Source organism: Marmota marmota, unplaced genomic scaffold (assembly GCF_001458135.2).
Source record: "Marmota marmota marmota unplaced genomic scaffold, marMar, whole genome shotgun sequence".
NCBI classification, from domain to species: domain Eukaryota; kingdom Metazoa; phylum Chordata; class Mammalia; order Rodentia; family Sciuridae; genus Marmota; species Marmota marmota.
The window spans coordinates 20594732-20611725 of record NW_026000057.1 but is presented as its reverse complement, the minus strand read 5'-3'; the positions used below and the strand labels follow the sequence as shown (position 1 = coordinate 20611725).

General features: G+C 38.1%; 1 protein-coding gene across 1 annotated transcript in view; it reads right to left on the bottom strand.

The window, feature by feature from the left end:
• Positions 1-3558: 3558 nt before the first annotated feature.
• The window catches only part of Herc3 (HECT and RLD domain containing E3 ubiquitin protein ligase 3), a 135713-nt gene continuing 122277 nt past the window's right edge, over positions 3559-16994 (bottom strand). Inside the window, exons 27-30 of the mRNA XM_048813856.1 lie at positions 9863-9984; positions 7745-7928; positions 7443-7545; positions 3559-5313 (exon numbers count right to left, since the gene is read on the bottom strand). Coding sequence (XP_048669813.1) covers positions 5105-5313; positions 7443-7545; positions 7745-7928; positions 9863-9984 — 618 coding nt within the window. The 3' untranslated portion in view covers positions 3559-5104. The remainder of the gene's footprint in view (positions 5314-7442; positions 7546-7744; positions 7929-9862; positions 9985-16994) is intronic.

Below are 16994 nucleotides of genomic sequence, written 5' to 3'. Positions count from 1 at the left end.
TTCTTTTTCCTCCTCATAAAAGATGTTTTTTCTATGGGAAGTGCTGCCTTCTGCCAAGTACTGAGACTTGAAGATCAAGTCTTCCTGTTCCTGAGAACACAGAGCTGCTTGCCCGGTCAGAGCTGCCTATGAGCAGACAGTCTCCCATTGCCATGGAGTGACCAAGTAAGTTCCTATCCTGAGAGGACCTTGCCTTTACCCTCTGCCCTGAGACAGTCCAGCATCACTGCCCGGAGAGGTGAGGAGGGCACAGAATACCCACACTCCAAGCTCTAACCAGAGGCAAAACTCTCAATTCCAATACTTAGCTAAAATCCCATTGAGCCAAATACAATGTGACATCCTAGATCAGACCTTGGAAATCCAAGACACCAGCGGAAAAACTGGTAAAAATCCAAATTAAGTCTGGCATTTAGTTAATCAGAGTTTCCTAATACTGGTTTCCTTAATTTTAGTAAATATACCACATACAGGGTTTTAAGGTAAACATTGGAAACTGGAAAACTGAGGAATTCAAGAAATCTGTATTTTCTTTGTTCCCTTTCTGTAAATCTAAAATAATCAAAATAAAAATATTAAAGGAGGAAAATAACAAAACAAAACCCTAAAGAGGGATCACCTGAAAGATATGAAGCTCATCCTTCTCTCCACGTTTTATAATGAACCTTTCTTACTCCATTCGGGCTGCCAAACAAAACACCACAGACTGAGTAACTTACAAACAGAAATGTGTACCTGACCATTATGGAGGCTGGGAATTCCAAAGTCAAGGCATTGGTGGTCTTCTGAAGGCTGCTTTGAGATTGCCTTCTCACTGAGTCCTTACAAGGCAAGTGAGCAAGGCATCTCTATAGCTTCTTTTATAAGGACACTAAATTCACTCATGAGGCCTGTGCCGAAGCACTTAATGGAATTACCACCCAAAGCCCAGCCTCCTCATGCTCTCACCTTGGGGTTAAGTCTCAATACATGAATTTTAGAGGGATACAAAAATTCATACCTTTGCAGGACCCACTGCATCCTGGGCAGGAAAAAGAGGGGCTGCCCCACCCAGTGTGAGGTATTAAACATATTTCACCCCAAACCACTCATGTCAAGCAGAGGCCACCCAGTGGGTAACACTCAGCTACGCTTGAGACCCAATGCAAATGTCATAAGAACTGCCCACCTGATCACTACTGAATTGCATACTGGCAGCAAAACACAAAACTTGGTGTGACTACCCTCCATATCATGTTCCTTTTTATTTGACTACTGTGCGGCCTCAAATTTGCTGCTCATATTCAGCGGGTGGGCAAAATACAGGTTAGTAGTCAAGCCCAGGGCCCACCATTTTGTAATAACAAGCAAGTTATTGTCACATGAGAAGCTTGGATAGCGCTGGTAATTATTATTAAGAGATTATGTGCTAGGCACTGTTCTATGTGCTTTCCATGAATTCATTTAATCCTCGTAACAATTCCATGAGGTAGGCACTCCTTCTGTCCCCCCTTTAACAGGAAGAAAATGAGGCACAGAGAGATTAAGAAACCTGATCAAACCTACAAAGCCAGAAATGGCTATGGTGGCAACTAAATGTATAATGCCTAGTAAATATTGACGCAAGATCTGGTATATAACATGTAATCAATATGGGTTATTACTAAACTCAGAATCTTAGTATCCATTTCTGTGGCTTAATCTAAGATGTGATTTTCTTACCCTGAGGGTTGGGGGTGAGGGGAGCCCAAACACTTATTTTCTCTCGTTCAACATCAAATTATGCCTCAAGTTTCTCTTAAGACTTCAGAAAAGTTATTCGCTGCTCTGGTGATTCCTGCAAGTCCAATTTCATAGGGATTGGCCAATCCATTTCTGTAAAGTTCTAGGCATTATTATGTTAGGCATGGTAGGTCATACAATTTGTTATATAGCCCTCCATTTTTTTTTAAACATCTTTCAACCTTTAGAAACGTAGAAATCATTTGCACTTAAGGGCTACAGTTTGCCAGCACCTGCTTTCTAGGATTATTAATAGATACCATATAAATCATCAAAAGGCTTCTGTATGGAATGGGTGGAACCATCAGCATTTGCTAAATTACCTAGTCACACTCTGCATAACCCCATCTACCAAAGGAAAACTGCCAAAGAATTTCATTAAATTGGGAAGTGACTGAAATGGTAAAGATACATCCAAAAGTTTTGTAGGGGAGGAAGGCATATCTAAAAATCCCTGACTGGAAAAGTGGAGTCTTCTCAAGTAGAAAGTGATGAAGGGGAAAAAGGAAACTATCCCAGAATAATCATAGTGTTCTAGAAGCATCACTGAATTTCATTCATGTAATAAATATTTAGGAATATTTCCTGGGCTTCTCCATGTACACACTGTTCTCAGTAATAGAATTACAGAACATTAAAGCTCAAAGGGATCTTAGAAAATATCTGGTCCAGTTTCCTTATTTCAGGAATGAAGATTCTGTGGCCTCAAACTTCTTTGAAATAACTTGGTTATTTCTGTCCAAATTTAAATGTGATCAGTTTCGTTGCCCCTCAAGCTTGGCATTGACATAGGTTATTAAATGTTGGTGAATGGAACTTATTATTGAAAAACTACTCTTCTTTACTATTTTAAAACCATCTATTAAACCTGGTAAAACAATATATCATTGTTTTAAAAAAATTATTGAAAATTCTTCTGCTTGTTTTTCATATTCTTACAGCATGTGTAAGTAGGCTAAAGATGGATCACTGGATGAACAAGTCTAATTCATCTTCAACCTCTCTTCTACTTCCTCCTCTCCTTTTCACACAATCTTCCTAGTTCCACTGCTGCTACCCTTGCTGCTCTGAGCTGCTGTTTCTGCTTTAATCCTTCCCATTCCAAGTCCTCCAGATTTATACCATCCACATTTTCCTTCTTAAAACCATACTCAGAACCAGTCTCAGTGGCGCACACCTGTAATCCCAGCAACTTTGGGAGGCTGAGGAGGATCCCAAGTTCAAAGGCAGCCCCAGCAATTTAGCAAGGCCCTAAGCAACTCAAAGTGAGACCCTGTCTCTAAATAAAATATTAAAAAGAGCCATAAATGTGGCTCAGTGGTTATGGGCTCCTGGGTTCAATCCCAATACAAAAAGGGCGGGGGGCCTCAGGTCACATCACCTAGAGGCTCTGGATCCTTGAACATATGCTACCTAGCTACTCGCTAAAGTTCTAATTCAGAGCTTCATTCTCCTGGTCCAAGTCTCCCATCTTTCTTTCTAGTTTTATTTATCATTACTCCACTTCCTCTGATGCTCCCTTCAAACTGTTCCATACCCTTCCCTAAAATATGCTCCCATGTTTGTGCCTTTGCTGAGGCTTCTCCCTCTCTGGGAAACACCTTTTTGCTCATTGCACTTTCAGAAATCCTATCCCTCCTCCACGCTCCTGCCCCTGCTTGCTTTATTTCTGCAGCACTTGGTTCTACTTTCTTATGGCAGGGACCAAATTTCACCTTCCATTGGATTATTTGGTTATATGGCCTGATGGTTCTACTGAAAGCAAGTGGACCATTCTGCAAGTACAATAAGAAATAGTTTTAAGTTAAAACACCGAATTTATTGCATAATATTGAACTATATGCACACACATAGAAAATAAACATTTAATATAACTGTATATCTTTTTTTAATATTGTATTTATAAAGACTGAAAAACTACCAATTTAGCAATTGGAGTAAGTTTTAAAAACAAAAAGCAAAAATCCACGATCCTTCATCATTTTGAAGCTGTATCACGGTTCATAAATACTTCATTTTATATAAATAATTTTTCTGTAGTTACCAAGAATTTAAAATTAGGCTTACACGGGTTCTTTGATCATGTAGAATTCTCTTATCCCATGATGAAGAAGGTTGAACATGTCATTTTTGAGATACATATATTTGATTTAAACATAATCCCCTCAAAATCCCACTGTAAACAAACATTTCAAATGTGATAAACAAAAATTCCATCATAAAGAATGTCCATAAGTCTAACGATTGGGGAAGAGGAAAAAAAAATCTAAATAGAAAATTTGAAATTTAAATAAAAGTACAAAAAGAAAAACATCATGCATCCACCAGGAGGAAAAGGAAGGGAGAATTAAATCATAACAAAGAAGAGAATGCAGTAGAGAAGAGAGGAAAGCAAAGTTAGGGAGGGGTGGAAAGGAGAAAAGAGAAGAAAGATGACATGAAACAGAGAAAGGGACGAGAAATTTATTGTTTCTACTTTTCTTGGGCAATATACTCCTTAAAAAAAAAAAATTAACACAACTTGCTCCAAAAGCTAGATAACGGAAGGAGTGGGAGGCCTATCAATTCATCTTATTGTCAAAGGGACATGGCTGAGGAGCAAAACAAAATTAGGCTCAACTGCAACTTGAAGCTGCTCTGCATATCTTTAAGGAGGCCTAGGAAATATGCACAGACATGGGAAGGTTGCTGTTCCCTCAAGAACTTTTTTATTTTTATTTTTAAGCAAGCTGTGTTCATAAAGGCTCCTGGAAACTCAAGAGCTCTGCCAAAGTAATGGATCCAGTCTCAGCTTTGGGGGATTGGGAGTTTCTGAAGTAGTCCTTTCCTCCTGTAGATTAGAGTAGGGCTGCAACAAGCCAGGGCATTTCCAAGGCTGAAGAGAAAGGAGGCAGTCTGCATGCGCAGGTAGGAAGGAACAGATCAAAGTCATTCTTATAGAGGAATGAGAAGTTAAGAGAAGGAAAAGGAAGCATTATAAGGAAAGAACCAGCTGAGAGAGACATTTAGGAAATGAAAGGTTAAAAGTCTACTGCCATTTTATCCAGCAGAATGCAACACATTCACAGGTAAAAAGAATACTGGGTAGTTTGGTTTAAAACAAAAACAAAAATCCAAACCAACTCCCATACCAGAGCCAATTTTTCATCCTATCCCCAACCCCTGATTTTTTGACCAAGCTGTTAGCTACTTATAACCCCAGAAACACATCAACCATTTTTAGGATTCAAAAGTCCCAATCCACTTAGACAATAAAAAAATAGATCACTCCCCATGATTTTCTATATAGGCCTCAATGTGGACACTGAGGAAGGAAGGGACATCTAGGACGAGCTGGGGAGATTCAGGCCAAACTAAACCCCTCATAGTTGTCAAGCGCCTGGGTCAGTCGTGCACTCAGAATCTCTTTGCTGCTGTACTTGGGGAGGTCGAGCAGGTTGTAGCAAGTGTGGGCCACAGGCAAGTACTCCTCCCCACTGGCCGTGGACTGGATGACAATCTGTAGGCTGGCCATGCCATAGATGGGAATCCGGTCACTGCCAGTCAGGAATACTGTGGAAGAAAGTGAAATGGCATTATCATTCTCTCAGCAACACAGAGGATGGAATGACACCCTGTGGCTCCCATGGGAAGTACAATTCCATTCATGTGCCAATATGTATCCAAAGCAATGATGGATGCTTACAACCACCCTCAAGTAAAAAATGTCATTAAATGCATGCCCTCATAAACTTCCTAAGTTTTCACAAAACCAAAGACAAAAGGAGTGACTGACATAGAAAAAGAGGAGATGCCCTCAGGGGAAACCGGGAAGACCAAGACTCTATGATCTCAAATCTCCTCTCATGTCAAGTGTCTGATGCCATCTGACGTGTGAGCTTCCATCCGATGTCAGATGTCCACTCCCTCCTTCAAAACCCAGAAGAGCTGATCCAGACACCATATAAGTCATTTCAATCTTATAACATCACTGTGATTTGACAAAATTCAGGGCAGGAGGTGGGGTGGGGCCATAGGAGCTTGTCTTTCCTTCTTCCTAGTACAGGATAACTTTGTCACAGTAGAAATGCTGGAAATCACTATAATGAAATTGTCACTTAAGAAGCACTTTCAAATAACCTGAGGCCATGATGTAGGGACATCATTAATCCAGAATTAATAGAAACTTCCCCAAGTATAATGGTTCCTGAACAGAAAATGTCTTTTTCTATGGAAATCCCCAAAGCCATAATAGGCTTCTCTTGAATGCCTTACCACATCACTTAGCAAGACTTATCCTGTCACCCAACTAATGCCACTGCTTCTCAATAGCCCAACATCACCAGCCAAAGTAGAGCTGGGCCTCTTGGAAGAGTTCTGGTGTTAGATCTCCACTTCTTTGTCTTTGCTGCATGTGAGCAGCAGAACATGCACCTATGTCCTACATTAATATTAATATGTGCTCATTCTTATAAAGCAAAACTAATTTCCCTTTCAAACCCTACCTATTTATTTATTTATTTAATATTTATTTTTTAGTTTTAGGTGGACACAATATCTTTATTTTATTTTTATGTGGTGCTGAGGATTGAACCCAGTGCCTCACAGGTGCTAAGCGAGCACTCTACCACTTGAGCCACAATCCCAGCTCGTATTTTTTTGTTTTATATTAATAAAAATTCTATATTACTCATTGGCTAATTTCTGACTTTGATTATATATAGACATGAATAAAGGAAAGATTTTAGGTGTTTTTAAAAGGCCGAATTTGTTCATGTAAACTAACTTCATTTTCCTTTCCAAGGATATTACCCTTCTCTGATATCATCAAACCAGTCACAAAGAATCACATATTATATAATTCCTTTCATAGGAAATGCCCATAATAGGCAAATGCATAGTACAGAATGATGGGGGGCTATCAATCATACCTTCCCACTTCCATCTACAAAGGCACTTAACAGTACGTTTTAAATTTTATTTTAGTTTTTTGTTGTTGTTGTTTAAACTTAGCAATATTTTTTAAAGCCTGCAGATATGAGGGAGGCTAGTCCAAACAATTTCCTTCCCTAAATGTAATACTTAAGGAATCACTTTCTCTTTTGGTAGGGCATGGAGGATTGAATCCCAAGGGTGCTTTACCACTGAGCCACATTTCCAGTTCTTTTTTACTTTAATTTGAGATAGGGTCTTACTAAGTTGCTGAGGCTGACCTCAACTTGCAATCCTCTTGCCTAAACCTCCTGAGTAGCTAAGATTATAGGCATGCTCCAACCACACCTGACAAGGAATCACTTTCATATAAAATAACTATTACATTCATTTATTCATCTGCTTTTGAGACAGGGTCTCTCTCTGTTGTCCAGGCCAGGCTCAAACTCTGGGCTCAAGGGGTCTTTCTGCTTCAGCCTCCTGACTAATGGGAACTATAGGTGGGCATCACCACACCCATTTAAATAACTATTTACTTTTAAAGCAACTGAAAAAAATCAATAAAAAGCTTTTTTCCTCCCTTTAGGCAAAATATATAGATGAATAATGTATGTTGTGCCTGAAATCACTGAACAAAAAACAAAACAAAAATAAGTATATTTACTTACTTACTCTTTGCCTCTTGGAAAAGTTAAACCCTACCTATGGGGTATATTTCCCTACACTATACACAAAACTAAAATGTGGATGAACACCATATTGATACTTACAGAGAAACTTCTTCTTCTTTTCCAATGGAAACTCATGAAATGTTTCCCAGAATAGTTTCACAGTGGGATGTGTGGCTGAGTAATCACCCTTGTAGATGGCAGTCTGTCCATAAAAGAAAAAAAATTATCTTACAGAATATTATAGTAGACATGGAAATAATTTTCTTTGATACTAAGAAATAGCTACCAAAATGCAGAGACCTCCAAATCCTACTCAACCACGGTATACTTTGAAGGGAGACCAGGCCCTGGGCACACCTACCAGGCAGCTGCTGGTTCAAGCTAGCATCTTTTGAGCTTACCTCTTCTAGTTCTTCCCAGTTGTAGTTGCTGTTCCCCACCATCATGGCCCTCAGTTCTGAAGGCTGGAAGAGCTCAAGTACTTTGCCACCGCACACCTTTAGGAAGCCACTGGAGAATGCTGTGTACCATTCATGAACTGAGATGTGGAAGACATAATTGACATAGGCATCCACAAATTCCTGCCTGCCAGAAAACCAAAGAAATAGAATTAGCTCAAGCCTGTGTAAATTATGAAGTTGCCCTTCTACTCTGAGCTTGAGAGTGATGAAAAAATGGAATTCCATCAAATTCCACACCAGGTAGTATGCTAAAGGCATCACCCAGGCCGCTGGCCCTCTGTGCATTCCCTTCTATCCCTAGGATTCCATGGAGTGTTTCAGGTGACCTGGGATGGGAAAGGGAGAAGGTCAGGCAGGTAGAACCATGCTGCTGACATTACCTAAGGATTTCTAGTTTCTCCCTTGTTTAATGTCCTGCTTAAAATTTAGTTTAGGAAACAAAGACTTTTTCTTTCAAGCAACAGTAGTTGTACGCTAATTGTTCTAAGTCCTTTCCCCTATCCTTGGAAACAGATAAAGCTAAACAACTTGATATTTGTATCCTTGTGTATATTAAAAAGCAATCACCCTGGGCTGGGGTTGTAGCTCAGTGGTAGAGCGCTTGCCTAGCATGTGTGAGGCACTGGGTTTGATCCTCAGTACCACATATAAATAAAAAAATAAAGGTATTGTGTCCATTTCCAAATAAAAATATTTTTTTAAAAAAGCAATCACCTTATAAATGGTAGTCTGTCCAAAGAGGTCCAATAGGAAAAAAAAAAAGTGCATTTTACAGAATAAGAATGATATTATAGAAGACACTGTACCATTTGCATTTGAGGCTATGAAATAACTACTGAGGTGTAGGAGACCTCTAAATCCTACTCAACCACAGAAGTCTTTAGACAAGACAAGAACTCTGAATTCTGAACCGTCTTTCTTATACATCCTTTAAGTACCTCAAAAAAAAAAAAACTATCTCAAACAATAGCTCCATCTCACTAATAATGAAATGCAAATGAAGACAACAGTAAGTTGACATTAATATAAAGATCAGATGGTGAAGACATTGGGGAAATGGGAATTTCATACATAGCAAAGGGGAAGATACACTATGAAATGATAAGAAACACACATAGCTATCATAAAATAAATGAAGATCAACCAAATAAGAAAAGCAATGGCTATTTAATTGAAGCTTCCTATATAGCAAGGCAGTCAGCCACTATCACTTGTGTTTGGCAGAGACTCAAAGACAGGCAGAGAAGTGGAAATGCTTTATAGTAAAAAAGGGAGGCTGCAGGTACACCCTGCCTGGAGGCTGTAGGCATAAGGATGCTGTAGATAGGCTACCTAGAAGTGGAGCATCCTATATTTGGGGTGTATATTTGGCTTTCTCTGATTGGCCCTATGTCAGAAGTAGGGAAAAATTAGGAGAACTATAGGCTATTAATAAAATCTTGGCCATTCTGAGCCGATTATTACAAAATTTATTGAGAAAGATGGCAATGAGGCCTCCTCCAATCCTGAGTTTCAGTAGGCTGGCTTCCTGGGTTGCTTGTTGTAGATAAAAGTTTGGCAGGTTGCTGCAGATTATGGGACAGAGCTCAACTTTTAAATATGGCCAGAGTGCTGTACACATGTATATTCAGTCTCTTACAATATAAACTGTGACATGAGGCATAAACATTTGAGAAGAAAATTGCTCAATATCTAGAAAAGTTGAAAATAGAAACACCCTTTGCCTGAGCCACTCCACTAGCAAGGGGGGTAAATCCAGAGAGACTCACATAAGCATAGGGATTCCTGATTGCAGCACCTTTTCATAATATAGATAATTTAGAGAAACAAAATTAAACATCCATTAATATGAGAATGGACTTAGAAAAGGTAGTATAGTCATACAACAGAAACCATAAACAGTGCATTTTACTGGAACTAATTAGATCTGTATTTGTCAAAACAAGTAGAATCTCAAGAGCAATGAATGAAAAGCAAGTTTTTGAATATTAAGTACAATATGCCAGCACTTATGTAAGTTGTTGTTTATCCCCCAAAACAATGAGCTCTGCCGCTTACAGCTGTGATTCTTGGGTAAGTTGTTTATTCTTTCTTTGTCTTAGTTTCCTCATCTGTAAAGTGGGAAGGGTAAGAAGACATACAACACTGCTGTTGGGATTAGTTAATACATGTAAAACAGTTTAGACCTCAAGCTAGTATATAACATTTGCTTTGTAAGTCTTAGCTATCATTGTCATACTGTTTACAGATAAAATATTTTGTTTATGAATATGAAATTACATATGATACGTGATGTGCAAGTGTTCATCTTTTAAAAAAAACACTATTAATGTTCATTGGTCTTTCTCTTACACATTAGTTCTAAAATATAAAAACATGAAAGGATACACATCAAATTAAGAATTTTGTCTACATAATAAAGAATAGTAGAAAAAGGGGGATGGTATCAGTTAATTTTTTTCATTTAAAAAATCTACTTATTCCAGTCATAGATACAAATATGATTGTTATTTGTATTTATTTGTATTTTTAATTTTAAAAAAATTAGTAATATCATGAAGATGGACACTTTCTACTTACCAATAACTGTCAGATAATATTTCATAAAATTTTGAACTCTTGGGCTTCCTCCAGGACAATTCTTTGTGCATAGTCACTACAACACTAACAAATGATGTAATATAGTGGATAAGTGGGCCAGACAGGGAGGGGTTCAAATCCAGGCTCTACCATGTTCTGCCTCTAACTATAAAACCTTTTTTTCATTTTTAAAATGGGACAAGTGTTTAATTTTGAAAATAATATAAAAAAGATTGGTACATTTTATCATGGTGCCAAGTTTCTTACACTGCATGCAATGCACTACTTCTCTGAAACCCATTACACAAAGCTAATAATATTTTTCTGCTTCAATTGCCCAAAAAGAAGCTCTTTCAACAGTCTAGATGTTACTGTGAAGGCAATTTTTAAAAATGGGATTACCATTTAAATCAACAGGATTTGAGTAAAACAGATTAGCCTCCATAACACAGGTGGGCCTCATCCAACCAGTTGAAAAAGATTGAGGTCCTCCAAAGAGGAAGGAAACCTGCTTCCAGATTGCCTGAGGACTCAAGGCTATAATGTCAGCACCTACCAGAATTTTCAGGCTGATAGCCTATTTTTCAGACTTGCCATCCATCATAAATACGAGCTAACTCTTAAAATCAGTTGCTCTCTTTTTCTCATCTCAGATGGCCTTGACTTATGATGCTTTGCCTTTTGATTTTTAACTGTACAATGATGCAAAAGCTACATATGTTCAGTAGAAACCAGTCTTCATGAGATTCAAGATGCAGAAAGGAGTCACTCAGCACTCACTTCCTCCTCTATAAAGAAGAACCAAAGCAACAGGTGTACAACTGACTGCATTTTGAGGTGAGTGGCCATGGGAGAACACTGGCAATCAGCAAGAGGGAGCCTGGAACATTACAAGATTCAGACACCTGGGCCAACAGCACAGTGAGAAACAAAACACTCCACACATCTCCTACCCCAGCTCCACACTGGGAGAGTGGAAGTCTTCCTTTTATAGGAGTAGGAGTCAAAGAAAGCCCCAATAATCTTCACTAGTGCAGAAACTAGAGACCACAAAGTTTCATACTCCTCACAGGCTTGCAGCCACTTAAATAAGTAATCTGAAATCTGTACAGCCACCTTGTTTTGAAAAAGGATCTCACATTATCTCCCAGAGACCCCTCCCCCAGGGTGTGGTACCCAGAAGCCGTCTTCAGAAGTAAATTGTTGTCTGAGTTGGGGATGTTCTGGGGTCAGAAACCCTTGAATACTCCCATTTTAAACTACACAAATACTCTAGTGCACGGTCTTGGGAGGTAGCTACCTAGTGAACCCAACTTGGTCCAACAAAGTGACCATAATCTAAGTGCACTATGTGCCCTATACTGTAGAGGACAGTGTTGCAAGATGGAGGCAAACAGCTTTGCCAGCTACTTGTAGCCTTGTACCAGTGCCAGGATAGAACTCCCAAGTTGCATTCAGGCACCTGCTACTAACAGAGAAGGGAAGAAACACAGCAGTCCCTGCTGCTCCTGCTCCACCCACAGAGAAGCACTGAGGGGACCTTGAGCAACTCTATGGCTCCAGCTCTCATCCCACCACCAGATGTGAACAGCTGTATCTGCCTCCCAGACAGGGATTGTCACTGAACCAGCAGAGAGGAACACAACAGTTCTGCTACCACTCCATCTACACTACTTTTGCTGCTGCCGCAACTCTGCACCCAGTCTGACTGCGGATACTGCAGAGGGGGTGCTGTGATTCCCACAACCGACTTTCCTCAGTTGGACCAGTTTCGACTGGCTAGAAGTCAACTGCTTCAGACCTCTCTCATCACTATTTGGACTGCCAGTCCCAGAGGTCCTGGCTAGTGGCAGAACTAGCATCAATAGTGCCTGAGGAAACCCCCATTGTCTAACAGAGGTTACCACTCTCATTGTAGGAGTAGCCACACAATGAACACCCCACACCCACTGCTGTCTGCGCCACACTGGCCTAAACTGTCGAAGTGTCCCCAATTCTTGCCTGGTCTGCAGAGACAGTGAGACTCGCCAACTCTACCACGATATGCACCATGCCTAAAGTTGTCAGTCATAGTCAAAGAAGATATAGGGAAACTATACTATGGTGCTCAGCTAGAATCAGAGACAACACTGTCCAACAAACTGATAACTCAAGATCCATCTTGAGGAGAAAGTCACTTTTACAGTTTGGATCATAAATGTCCTCAAAGAGTGCACATGTCTAAAGATTGGTCCCCAGCTGATAGTAATACTGGGAGTGGTAAAGACTTTAGGATGTGGGGCCTAGTTGGATAAGGAGGTCCTTAAACGGCATATTTCCCCCTATTCCTTTCTCTTTCTGCTTCCCAGCCACCATGAGGTGAGCAGCTCTGCTCTGCTGCATGCTCTCTGCCAGGAAGTTTTGCCATGCCATGGGTCCAAAGCTGGGCCAAGTGACCATGGACTGAGCCAGAATAAACCTTTTCTGGCTGATCTCACGTATTTTGTCACAGTGACAAAAAGCTGATGAATGCAGCCACTTGCTAAAAAGGCCACTCCAAAAAAGGTGGGCCCTTTTATCATCTACTAGATGCAAAAATCAACACAGGAGCAGAAGAAATATGCAAAATTAAGGTAATATAATGCCTCCCAAGAACATAACAACTCTCTAACAAAAAATTCCAAAAAAATCAAAATAGCAAAATGCATGAAAAAGAATTTTAAAGGATGATTATAAAAAGTTCAGCGAGATTCAAGAAAATACAGATAAATAGCTAAATGAAATTAGAAAGACAATGAGGAATGTGAATGAGGAATTCAGACACAGGTTTTTGGAAAGAAAGAAGCAGAAATCCTATAAATAACCTGGAATGTAAATGAACTAAATTTTTCAGAGCTCAATATGTCAAAAATTAAAGTTGAAAGCCTCAAGAACAAGCTATGTCAAGGAGAAGAAAGAATATCTGAATGTGAAGCAGGTCTTTTGAAATATTACAATTGGAAAGAAGGAAGGAAGGAAGGAAGGAAGGGAGGGAGGGAGGGAGGGAGGGAAGACAGAAGGACGGAAGGAAGGGAGGAAGGGAAGGAGAGAAAGGAGTAATTAAGAACTGTAGGACTCCGTTAAACAAACATCTATGTTTTCAGATTACCCAAGGGTGAAAAGAATAAAGTTAAGGGCACAGAAAATATATTCAATAAAATTAAAGAAAATTTCCCTAATTGTGGTAAAGATATGAACATCCCATACAAGAGGCTTATATAGTACTTCAAATAGACATGACCAGAAAAGATCTTCACCGTGGGATATTATAGCCAAACTTTCAAGAGTACAAACAACAAAGAATTTTAGAAATCTGCAAAAGAAAAGCACCAAGTCACATTTAAATGCATTTCCATTAGATTAACAGCAAATTTCCTGGCAAAAACCCTACTGGCCAGGAGAAAATGAAATAACACATTCTGAGTCCTGAAAGAAAATGACTGCCTACCAAGATTACTAAACCCAGCAAGGCTATCCTTCAAAATGAAAGATAAATAGATATTACAAGACAAGCAAAACCTGAGGGATCCATGACAACTAGATGAGCCTTACAAAAGATGCTTCAGGCAATCCTACGTAAAAAAATCACAGAAAGATAACTACAATCATTATATGTTAAAATATAAATCCTCCTAGAAGAAGACATACACAAAACTGAAAATATTCAAACATTATCAATATAGTAAACCATTAAATCACAAAGAGAAACAAGGCAAAAAGAACAACAAAAAATATTCAAAACAACTAGAGGAAAATCAACAAAATAACAAGAACAAATCCTCATCTATAGATAATAACCTAGAATGTAAATGCACTAAATTCTTCAGTTAAAAGATAGATTGGTTTAATGGATTTAAAACACACAGACACACACACACACAAACTCACACACACACACACTCACACACAATATGCTGCCCATAAGAAACTCACCTCATCAGTGAAGACACATACACAGGCTGAAAGTAAAGGGATAGAAAATTATATTTCAAGCACATGGAACCTGTGAGGAGTATCTATACTTATATCTGATAAGACACATTAAGACAAAAACCACAAGAAGAGATAAAGGTCACTACACAATGATCAGGGGATCAATTCAACAAGAAGATAAAATGAGTGCAAATCTAAATAAACCCAATTACAAAGCACTCAATTTTATAAAACAAACACTATTAGATGTTAAGGGAGATGCAGGTGCCCATTCAATAATAATGTAAGATATCAACACACCACTATCATCAACAGACAAATCATGCAGACCAAAATCATCATCATCATCATAATCATCAATGAGAAACAATGGAATTAAGCCATCCTAACAGACATTTACGTAACATTTCCTCTAACAGCTGAATACATTCATCAGTACATGGGACTTTCTTTAGAATATACTACATTAGGCCATGAAATGAGTCTTTAAAAATTCAAAAAAAATGTAACCATATTCTGCATCTTTTCTGATCACAATAAAAATAGAAGAAATAAAATTAGAAGTCAATAAAAGAAATTTTAGAAATCATACAAACGTACAGACACTGAACACTACACTTTTGAACTAACAGTAGTTCACTGAGAAGTCAGAAGGGAAGAAAAGTACCTATCTCATCACTTTGTTTCAATATAGTCCTAGAATATTTAAAAATTCCTAAAACAAATGAAAATGGAAACACAAACCAGGTACAGTGGCACACACCTGTCACCCCAACTATATGGAAGGCGGAGGCAAGAGAATCGCAAATTTGAGGTCAAGCTTGGCAACTTTGTGAGACCCTGTCAAAACTTTAAAAATGAAAAGAGTTGGGGGTGTATCTCAGTGGTACAGTGCCCCCAGATTTAATTCCCACTACTAGAAAAAAGGAGAAAAGAAAATGGAAATACAACATACCAAAACTTGATAAAGCTTTTGCTAGATCAACCAAGGGGAAAAAAAATAAGACCCAAAGAAAATAAAATTAGGGATGTATATAAGGAGATGTTAAAATCGATACCACAGAAATACAAAAGATCATTAAGGATTTTTACAAAAAAACCATATGTAACAAATTGGGGAACCTAGAAGAAACAAATTTCCGGACATATATGATCTATCAAAATTAAATCATGAGAGGCTGGGGTTGTAACTCAGTGGTAGAGCGCTTGCCTGGTGTAGAGTGTTGGGGTTGATCCTCAGCACCACATAAAAATTTTAAAAAGGCATTGTGTCCACCTACAACTAAAAAAAAAAAATTTAACTGGGTCATGAGGACATACAAAACATGAACAGACTAATAACAAGTAATGAGACTGTATGAGTAATAAAGTACCCCAAGAAAGCAAAAGCCCAGGGCCCAATGACTTAAAATTTCACCAAACTTTAAAGAAAAATGTCAATTATTCTCAAACTATTCCCTAGAGTTGAAAGGGAAAGAATCCTTCTAAATTCATTCCATGAGACTTTACTCTGTTATCAAAACCAGACAAGAACACAATAAAAAAGAAAATACCAGAGCAATATCCTGGTCAACACAGATGCAAAAATTCCAACAAATTACTAGCAAATTCAATTCAACAGCACATAAAAAAAATCATTCATAACAATCAATTTGTTTTATCCCAGGGAAGCAATAATGGTTCAACATTTGTGAACATATTTAATAAATGTAACATAACAATAAAATAAGGATAAAAATCATATCACCTAAACAGATACAGAAAAGTATTTGATAAAATTCAACATCCCTTCATGATAAATGCCCTGAACAAATTAGGTATAGAAGGATCATACTGCAACCTAATAAAGACTATATATGACAAACCCATAGCCAACAACTTACTGACTGGGGAAAAGATGAAAGTATTTCCTCTAAGATCAGAAAGAAGAAAAAGTAGCTATCTCATCACTTTGTTCAATATAGTCCTAGAACATTTAAACAGAGAAATTAGGCAAAAGAGAGAAAAGGGTGCAGTGGTGCATGCTTATAACCTCAGCAACTTAGGAGGCTGATGCAGAAAGATCACAAGTTTGAGATAAGTTTTGGCAATTTAGACTCTGTCACAAATAAAAAAGGCAGGGGATATAGCTCAGTGGTAAAGCACCCCTGGACTTAATCCCCAGTACCCCAAAATGAAAATTTTTAAAAAGGAAAGAAATAAAAGGTTTATAAATAGGGAAGAAGTCATATTACCCCTACTTGTAGTTGATATGATTCTACATGTAGACAAATCCAAAGACTCCACTGACAACTGTTAGAACTTATCAATTCAGTAAAGTAGCAGAATACAATATCAATATACGAAAATCAGTACCTTTTCTATATACCAATAACAAAGTGCTGAAATCACAAAAGCAATCCTATTAAAATAGCTACCAAAAAAAAAAAAAGAAAAAAAGAAAGTATCTAGGAACAAACTTAAAACAAAGAAACAAAAGATACATAATAAAAATTACAGAATTCTGATGAAAGAAATTTTTAAAAACCACCCATGTTCGTAGATTGAAAGAATATTGTTCATATGTCCATAATACCCAAAGTGATCTACAGATTCAAACCAATTCCAATAAAAAATACCAATGATTCTTTTTTTTTTTTTTTTTTTTTTTTTTTTTTTT